Source organism: Corvus hawaiiensis, chromosome 9 (assembly GCF_020740725.1).
Source record: "Corvus hawaiiensis isolate bCorHaw1 chromosome 9, bCorHaw1.pri.cur, whole genome shotgun sequence".
NCBI lineage: Eukaryota > Metazoa > Chordata > Aves > Passeriformes > Corvidae > Corvus > Corvus hawaiiensis.
The window spans coordinates 17644629-17654402 of NC_063221.1; the positions used below are offsets into that span (position 1 = coordinate 17644629).

Below are 9774 nucleotides of genomic sequence, written 5' to 3' on the forward strand. Positions count from 1 at the left end.
AGGTTTACCAGCTTATATGTCATCGTATCAAGTTTATATTAACATAGTGATTCTTCCTAGGCACTTACGAGCCACTGATTAAAGTTCAGCATTTCTGATGGATTCTTAGCCTTCAGCCATCTCACGTGCTACAATATTAAGTATACTCCTACATCTGTTGTGCCTTCCCTTCCTTTGCTATTCAAGTGAGCACACCTCTAACAGTCAAAATTACAGGAGAACTTAACAGCATTTAGGAAATAAAATTTGTTTTTTTAAACATGCTTTTCTAATTTTTATTTGAGCATTAAATTCAATACTTTCCATTTATGGACTTCTTACTTGGGTTCATTGTCCAACTAATAAATTCAGAGACACATTTTCTGTGTGGGTAAACGTAACAGCTTGCATGGATTTAGTGATGTATATTAAAAAAAAAAACAGAAAGAAAAGAAAAGCAAGCTTTCCTCAGAACAAGGAAGCCGAAGAGGTAGCAGGTTGTGCTGACATTTAAAGACAAGAGCACAAAAAGTGAAGCTCCGGAATTGCATCTAACCTTGCAGCTGACAAGCAGAAAAGTAGCAGTTGCACAGGCACCCAAAACCGGTCAGATTACAGGGATGGAAACCTCTAACCCTTGAGCTTTCAACCTTTAACAGTGTTGCGGGGTCTTTTGGGATTGTTTTTTTGTAGTGACAAGAACCCTTGCCGTGTGACAAATAACGTTGATCGCACCATTTTTTCCTCTTCCCAAGCTCGGCGTTCAAGGCCTACAAGAAGGAAGCTGCTCCGGCTCCTGCGCGGTGCCATGTCCAGGGGAGAGAGAGGCTCTTTGCCTGACCCTGACGGGGGCGTGGGGTGGCCACCGGGAGCCCTTCGGGCCGGGCCCGGACGAGCGCCGTGCCCCGGGCGGCGGGGGAGGGCAAGAGCTCCGGCCCCCGTAGCGGCTCCGGGCGCGGGCAGCCTTAGGGCGGGCGGAGGGCGATCCCGGGGCGGTGGGGCCGAGGCCGGGGCGGGGGGCGCGGCCCCGGGCAGGCCCCGCCGGAGGGACGCGGCCGCTCGGCGGGGGAAGGAGGGAGCCGAGCGCAGACAAAAGCGGGTCGCGGCCGGCGGCGGGGTGGGGCTGTGACCGGGCGGCGGCGCCTCCGCTCCCGGGGGAGAGCAGCGGGAAGAGGCCTGGGGTGGGCACGGGCTTCCGCCGGCCCCCTAGCCCGGGTGGGCGTCCCGCGCCGTGCGGCGGGCAGGGGGCGGCGGGGCGCGGCGACTCCTCCGTCCTCCCCGCCAGGGAGGGAGGGGAGCGGGTCTGGGGCGGTGCCCCTCGCCGGTTACCTGCAGCTCGGTGAAGAGGATCTCCCTCTCGGCCGCGTTGGACGCCATTGCGCCGGGGTTTGAAGTCCGCACCTGGGCGCTGCTGCTGCCGCCGCCGCCGGCGGGGAGGGGAGCGAGGGAGGCGGGCCCGGGTCCGGGACTAAGGGCGCATCGGGGGCGGGGGGAGCGCTCCGTGCTAACGCAGGCGGGCGGGCGTGTGCGGGGGGGCCGCCGCTGCCCCTTCTACTCTCATGGGGGTCGCGGTGGGCTGTGGGGCGCGGTGCGGCGCGTTCCCCGCGGTGCGGTACGGAGCGGCGCGTTCCCCGCGGTGCGGAGCGGCGCGGTGCGCTCCCCGCCGTGCGGTGCCCGCGGTGCGCTCCCCGCCCGGGCGCGGCGCTCGGCCCTGGCAGCGCTCGGGCCGCTGCTGCGCCTGCGGCCGCCGCCGATGTCGCACCATTTGGCTGTCACCCTGTCGCAAAGGCGTCGCTGCTTTGCGGCTCCGGGAGCACGTGACTGTGCGGGGAGGAAGAGTGCGCTCCTTCGGAGGCGGCCGCCGGCGCGCGCCCGCTCGGCCCCACCTCCCCCGCGCGGGCAGAGCGGCGCGAGGCGCCGAGCGCGGGAAGGCGGGCGCGAGGCTGCTCAGCCCCCACAGCCCCTCACTCCCCACAGCCCCTCACTCCCCTCAGCCCCTCACTCCCCTCAGCCCCTCACTCCCCTCAGCCCCTCACTCCCCTCAGCTCCGCGGCGGCCTCTCCACCTCCTTCCCTGCACACTCCGCTGGTGGTTCTTCCCCCTCCCTTAGGCTGCAGCGCTGGGAATCCTGTCGTTTTCTCCTGTGGTGGCGGGGTTTGGGGGGCGTGTGGCATGTTCCTGGTGTTGAGGGCTGCAGGGGCTCGGCTCTCCCGGGCCCAGGAGACAGGTGAAGCTCTCTGTTGGTTAGCGAAGGCAGGTAGCTCAGGAAGGAGAGGTCACGCTTGTCTCAAGCAGCCACCTGCCGCCCTGGGGACCTGGAGCAGTGGCCCAGGAGGTTGTGGTGAGTGGGGGCTGTAAATGCCGTTTTTAATAGTTTAAAGGGCTAATCATTTGTACTTGGGGTTCTTGGTGAGTTTTTTGGGGGCTGGCACTGTTCAGTTAATCTGCAGAGTAATAAGCTGCTCAGAGCTTCAAAATCGGTTTGAGTGTCTGGGAGGAAATGGTTTTTCTTTCCTCCTGGCGCCATGTGACAAGACCATTTATTTTCAGCTTCCTGTCTGTATCGAGGGTTGGTGGTTTTTTCTCACCTATCCATAAACATGTGCTTTCTGTTGTCCACTCTATACCCACATGCATTCTCATTCCGCCTAATATTGGATGTTACATTCACCTAATTGGACTACTGCAAAATGCTCTGTGGAAGCAATTATAGCTGTTCGGTTTTTTTTTTTACTCTATGCAGCTCATGTCAAATTCATAAGCTGAGGCATTTTCAATGGATTTAACTTCATGCAAGCATCATCAGCATTTGTTCTGTGTATGCTACTGCATCTCTGTATGGCTACAGGCCAACAGTAGTCTGTTTGCTCTAGGAATGCAAGTTAAACTTTGGAGGGTTGGGTTGTTTTTTTTTTTCGAGGAAATAGGAATGGGAAAAGTCAACAACAAATTATCACTACTATTCCTAGCAAATTTGAAACATTGTAAGTGTTCTTATACTTCCACTGTTGAGCACTAAACAAACCTGACAATCTAAAGTGCTATCATGCAGTAGGAAAGAAGTTTGTGAACATGTGCACACAGTTAGTTTCATGTAAAAGAAATATTAAGATAGTTCTGTAGTATCAATACCCATTTTTACTGAAATTACAGTTTCACTGACTTATATCTAAGTAGCTGTTTCATACAGTTCATAATCTTGTACATACTCAAATTTATGTCTGGACTTAGTCCACGTGAAGCCAGTGGCTTAATTTCTGTTCTAGGTGGCCGGTCATTTACAGGCTCAGAGGAAAACTTTACTTGCTGATCGTCTAAAAGTCACTATTTTAGAAAGACTGGAATTCAGTAAAATCTGCGCTAGCACAGCTTCAGTGTCAGTGGTATGAAGCAGTCCTATTTTAGTGGTTTCATGTCAACAGCTGTGAAATGGTGTGTGGCACATGGTGAAGTTTTGGGCACAGTGCTTACAAACGGGATGGGGGAGATGGGGAGAGGAAGACTTTTATGCAATAATTTCTCATTTTGACCATGGTAGAATGTTTCCAAACTGTGTTAAAACTTCATTTGAACTGGTTTTAAGAACAGATGTTGAAGGATATAAAGAAGTAATCAGAAATCACTGGATTACTGTGACTTAGTGACTTCATATACTTGTCAGCATATATGTGGTCCATTACTGCAGCTCGTCTCCTTGCCTAGTCCCATTGCAAAGGAGGAGAATCAATGTGCTTGCATGTATAGGTTACAAGATGTGGTCAGAGGGAAACACAGATTGTGCCCCAGAGAAAATTCATAGATAGTGAGTGTCAGCAAAGTTAGTCAAGCTTTGAGATTCTCTCTAGAACAGGCAACTGGGTTTGATTCATGCTTAACCTAGCCTGCCTATTAAGTGTAGCCTAGAGCATATTATTACCCCTGTCAAGACAAGGCCTGTAATGTTTTTTTGTATTCCCAATGTTATTTGTCTTGGAAGGACACGGTCCTAGATTCTTTGATGGAAGTGTAGTGGCACAGGAATCTAAAGAGAAACTGGTTTGAGAAAACAATATTAGCTTAGCTAAATCTCTGATACTTAGTCGTTCTTCCTTCAGAGTCTGGAAAGCACAAGGCAGTCCTGGACAAATGTAGCTCTGCATTTAAGTACTGTGATAGTAAATTACTGAGCAAGAGGGAACATTCCGAATGAGTCCCAAAATAGAAGGCAGTTAAGTAGCTAAGTCCGAGAATTTAGCATTATATGGAATCCTGAGTTCAGCCTGTGCCTTAAAATATGTGAATGCAATTTCTTCAGCCATTATTCTGTTAGCTCATCCCTGTTGTCAATTAAGAAGCTAGAAGAGCAAGCGAACGAAGTGGATGTCAGTATTACTGGCTAAGGCCTTTAATTGTTCTTCAAGTTGTGTTATTAAAGTCCTCGTCACGAAGACCTGGAAAAGTGAATAGCTGAGACTTTCAGTGTTCCTGGTGCAAAACACACCTTGTGAACCCTTAAGCACAGTACAGAACTCTTTAGATAAATGTTCAGGACACCGTAAGCAACATCAAATGTATTTTTTAGAATAGTTCTAAGTAGTACAATATATCACCTAAGAAAGAGCTTACTTTCACTTGGTGATGCGTATAGAAATGAGCATTGACATGTGAAGAGCACCAGGTAGGTGTTAATTATATTATTATATTTACTACTGGCAAAATTCTACCAGGAAGAAAGGTAATTTCTTATTTAAGCTTCTGGTTAATCTTGCTTGTTTAAATTAGTGATGTAGGTCTAGAGGGAAAACAATGTAGAGATGTGCCTAGGGATGGGCAAAATGAAACTCTTGAAAAGAAGAAATTGGATATGATTCTACATGTGTCCTTAGATGAGTGGGGCAGAGCAATACTAGGCCAGCTCACCACCTTTTCAAGCACAGAACAAGTTCTAAGGATTAGTGACCTTGTTAATGGGGAGGGCTAAAGGTTATTTAATTTTGCAAGTAATATTGATACCTGTTCATGGAAATCCTTGTCTCATAAAGCGGGAATGCTAAAATTCACACTTCAAATCTACTTTGGGATAGTATTTTAGGTTCTTTCATTTAGGAATAAAGACAACTAACTATGTAAAAGAAGTGTAGCCCCAACATTAGTTTAAAAATAAAACCCCAAAGCACTACCACCACCACAACAGATTTTTAATAATGTAACCATTAGTCGTCCCTGACTTCTAGACAAAGCAGTGTTACTCTTGCATAGTTGACCTTTAAGTTGGATCCTTTGAAAATCTTATGAAATTCTGGAACTATGAGGCACAGAAAAAATGAGATGGAGAATATATCCATCTTTTGCCTTCTTTATTTGTTTACTTCAGCCTGGAGATGTTGAAAAAACAGTATATTAATGAAGAATAGTACTTTCCATTTTCCTGTTTTGCTTCACAAATAATTGTGGGAATAGGAGAAGTCTTTGTTTTGTAAAGCTTCCAATACTACATCTTCCAATAGATTTAGGAATAAATATATCTAGGTCAGGTTAAACCTTAAGAGAAAGTTAAATGTATATAATAGTCTTTCTTAGACCAACAACTTGCTGGTATTTATTGAAGAAAATGCCATAAAGGAGAAAATATAAAATGGAAAAAAAAATCAAAAGTGTGGATAATTTTCGTTTTTTTGAAAACTCACTGCTTCCATAGTAGTTCTAAGGAGTTAATCACCTGCCTTTCACTCAGATTTCTCAAAGGGAATTCCGTGTCAGAAAAGGCTCCTGAGAGCATGTGGGCTCTCTGAGTCTCTTACTGGTGTACCAGTGGCAGTGAAGGGGACAAGTTTATGACACGTCATAAACAGAAAACTAAAATGACTACATAAGTTTATTTAGCTCTTGTGGTGCTTGCAAATTTCATGTGTACTTAAGCTATTCCTTTATTACTCTTAATTACACAACTAATCTTAGAATTTCTATGTGGATTACTGTGATGTAATCATAACCCTTCTAGCAATTGCTGCACACTTTCTGCTTAAAATTTGTCTTCTGTGTTTACATACTATTACCCAGGGCTAAGTGTAGGCAGATGTTATGAGGTGTGGAGTGCAGCAGACTTTATCTTACTATCTGTTTTATTAATTCTTGACCCTGGGAAGACTTGCAGTCAACGAGAAAAGAGTGCTCCAGGGGAAGGAGGTTCGTTCCTGTTATGGCCTCCTGTTTTTCTTTTCCATCCTTCTCTTAGGAGGAAAAGTCAGCCTTATGCCAGTTAATGTCAGTGGAACCTTGAGGCGAGGAAAGTCCTGCCTATGCAGAACCAGCTGTTTAGATCAGACCTCATTTCTCTAGAGGAGATCAACTTGGATTATTTGAAGTAATAACAAAATGCATTATGTCTGTACATTAAGGCTATGAGCCCACAAGTGGATCAACAGTATGGATCTCTACACCTATGCTAAGTCCCAGTGATTCTAATTAAACTTGATTGTAGGATCCAGCTTATTATACTTGGTGTTGTTTCTGCAAATGAACTGCCCAGAAGAACTCTTGTGCTTTCATTGAGTCCACTGAAGGGAATCGGGCCTAGTGCAGCACTGGTAACATCAAGACCTTATTTTCTAACAACGTAGATGAGCGATCAGTCCAAGCAAGGTAACCTTTGGATGGTTCCTGGTCTCACTGCTTTATTTCTGTAAATTGTAAGCACGTTACTTCAAATGGTGACTAGGGGAAAGTACCTTAGCTTGCTACAAAAACAAGGCAAAATGAATTCAAGAGTGATTCAAAATATGTCATCCTGTTACGAAGAAGGCTGATTTTCTGAGGGAATGTAGGTGGCTGGCTGTGATCTAAAGTTGCTATGAGTAAACGTCAGAAAATTCAGGCTCAGGAGATAATTGAAGGACTTTCTTGTGCAGCATTAAGGTGTGCAACTTCCTATGATTCTAGGAAAATCAAGTTCCTGCAAAAGGCTTTTCAAATATAAAACAAAGTTTTGCAACTTTAGCTGAAATCCCAGTCTGCATTTGGAGGAAAGGGAAATGTATTGCAGAGGATGAGTCAGACATGGCATACCCAGAGAAATCTTTGCAAAGGAGATCTGTACTTGAAAGGCTGCTGCAGGGATATCTCTTGCATGCTTGTAATGTGGGGTTTGACTTGGCTGTGGGCAATCTGTTGCTTCCAGAAATATTAGACTGCAGATTTGCTGGCAGCTTGCAGCAGGGTGTACAGAAGTCAGAGGATTGTGTCCATTCTCCTCTGCATCATGCTATCGACAGACTGATCTCACCTTCTGTTATGGAAGGTGATGTGTGTGACTTGTGAACTTCCGGTCGTCTTCAACCACCAATTTTGATTTGCTGTTTTGAAATCTGCAGCAAAGACTGACAAAAACAGGAAGTAAGTGCTGTGTATGACATGTCTGGTGATACAGCATCTATATATCAGTGTTTTCTTAACTCTGATATGTTCGTGGACACATAAATAACGATGTCAAATGGTCCTGAAACAGACTTCATCAGACACTCAGTCTTAGATGGTAATGATTTCTGGTCATTATCAGCTTGATGGCTGTTTTTTTTCTCCATGTCTTTATCTCTTCTCAGAGACAGTAGTCTGCATATGTAACTCTGTCAGGGAATGAAGTCCTAAGTAGTTATTAACTTGTACTTAGTATGCAATGTCTCCGAATTAAAAGGGCAGATCTATCTTCATCTAATGAACACTTAGAACAAGAGTTACCTGGCAGGTTTGTAGCTAGCTCTAATTGCATTCTTCTTGCTCTGCTGGGACTGACATCCCCAGGAGAGAAGAGAGCTTAATAACTTTCCAAGAAAATGACAATTGCATCAAACAATATCAAGAGAAAAACATTCTGATACCTAATATGTTAGTACTTCCCCCTCATTCTTCTTCGTCTTAACTACCTATCTTCCCTCACCTTCAATTTTTTTGCTTTTAGGCTGTGGCAAACTTGCTGTCATGTGATTTAGTGCAACTTTACCTTGCTTTTATTTATGTTCTGCTGCTTATGAACCCTGTGGTTCAGAGATGTCTTGTTACATTGTATTCCCCTTAATTGTTATTTAAGCATAAGGGGAAGTAAGACTAGTATCTCTCTCTTTTTTTTCCTTCTTTTTTGTCTTCTTTTTTCCTTTCTTTTTCTTTCTTCTTTCTCCCCCACGCCTGGAGAGGGATGGTCTTAACATGAGCGAGCAGGGAAGTTCATGACACTTGTCACTTTTGGGATATACCTTTTTTACTAGCTGTAACTTCCACGCATTTCAGGTTCTTCAAAGGTATTTTCTCTTGTGCGAATGAATCTGCTGGCATTCTCATGTTTTCTGAAAAAAACCACAATGTAGAAAAGCTTAGGTGAGATTTCTGTACTGAAGCCTAGTTGCAAAGTTATTTGTGGAGTGACTCTTCTGACTGGAAAGTGATTAGGCATCTGTGAGACTAATTAAATTATTGTGCTTCTCTTAATTTCCTTAGATACGTAGATTTTAAAAAAAAATTTAAGATTTTTTAAAAGCCAGTGATTTTTTTTAAGTGTAAAGTGTTTTCTTGTAAGGATTTAATGTCATGGGCTTTATGTTCTAGGGAAAACACTGGCGGTCTTAAGGACTAAGCTGAATCAGTTTGAGTTAAGTTGCTTGAAATGCATTCACTAAAATCCCACACTTCAGTCTGGCCTTGGATTTGAATTGTTTTTTATAATCACGTAATGAAATATAAAAGGCTTTCAAGTTGATTTGCTGTCTAGCAGGTAGTTTGCAGTTAGTGAACTTGTTTGTTCCTTATAGATAAGAAAAATGAGGCTAGAAGCTACTGAAAAACATGGGGAAAAATGTTTAGGAGTCTTGATCTATTTTCTGTATCTGCCCTGTCAAGGAGCAGTCAGCCAGAGGCAATCACTGAGGTGGAGTTAATGGAGGAGAGGTCTGAAGTATACTGGTTTGATATTTGAAATAAGATAACGTGGATATTCTTTATGTTCATTTATGTCTTTGCTTGCTGCAGTGTTAACATGTTAGCTTTAATGGAGGTAGCTTTTACACAAGTGCTAGAAATGTCTCTAGCTAATGCAGCATGCTCTCATTCTTTGCTTTCTTATTTTGCCTGCATACACCCCTTTTCCACCCTGGAAGTAGTGCAGTGATGGAGCAAGGCATAAAAATGAACTGTAATAATCTCAAAACAAAGGTTTACCCTCCTCCCGTCCTATATGCTTTCTCTTCATTCTGAGGTCCATTGAACTGCAGTGTCCTTAATGACTATTTGATTGAGATAAGAGAGTTTAGATTAATTGAACCTGTGCTAGATGTGGTCATGATAATGATGGACATGATGGGGATATATCAGTGATGTATGTCTTCAGAATCTTTAGAACCATGGCTGAGTTCTGTAAGACAGAAATGCACAATTACCTCAGTAGTTGCATAAACAGCCTAATGTTTGGGGTTTGTTTATCACTAATCATGATAGATAATAGTAACAGTTGTTAGAAGAAAGCGCCACATCTAGACATTAAAAGCATGGATTTTCACCATGGACCTAAATACAACAGTAAATCCAGTTGTTATTTGCACCTGCTATGCAGGTAGAGGTTGATTTAACATTAGAAAAGTGCAATAATAAGAAGGATAATAAAATTGTATACTGTATTATCATGTTTGCAGACTTTAGATGCTGCAGACAGTATAACTTGTTTTCATGATGCTTAGATTATCATACTTACCAATCAAAAACATGAATATTTTGTAAGTATAGTATAACAGGAGTCTTTTAAAAGAAAAAGGTGAAGCAGAGGCCAGTTGGGGA

At 44.2% G+C, this 9774-nt stretch overlaps 1 protein-coding gene across 1 annotated transcript in view; it reads right to left on the bottom strand.

Moving 5' to 3' along the window:
* PKN2 (protein kinase N2) overlaps window positions 1-1620 on the bottom strand; it is a 55431-nt gene extending 53811 nt beyond the window's left edge. Inside the window, exon 1 of the mRNA XM_048312866.1 lies at window positions 1309-1620. Within this exon, the coding sequence (XP_048168823.1) occupies window positions 1309-1356 (48 nt within the window). The 5' untranslated portion in view covers window positions 1357-1620. The remainder of the gene's footprint in view (window positions 1-1308) is intronic.
* Window positions 1621-9774: the final 8154 nt, after the last annotated feature.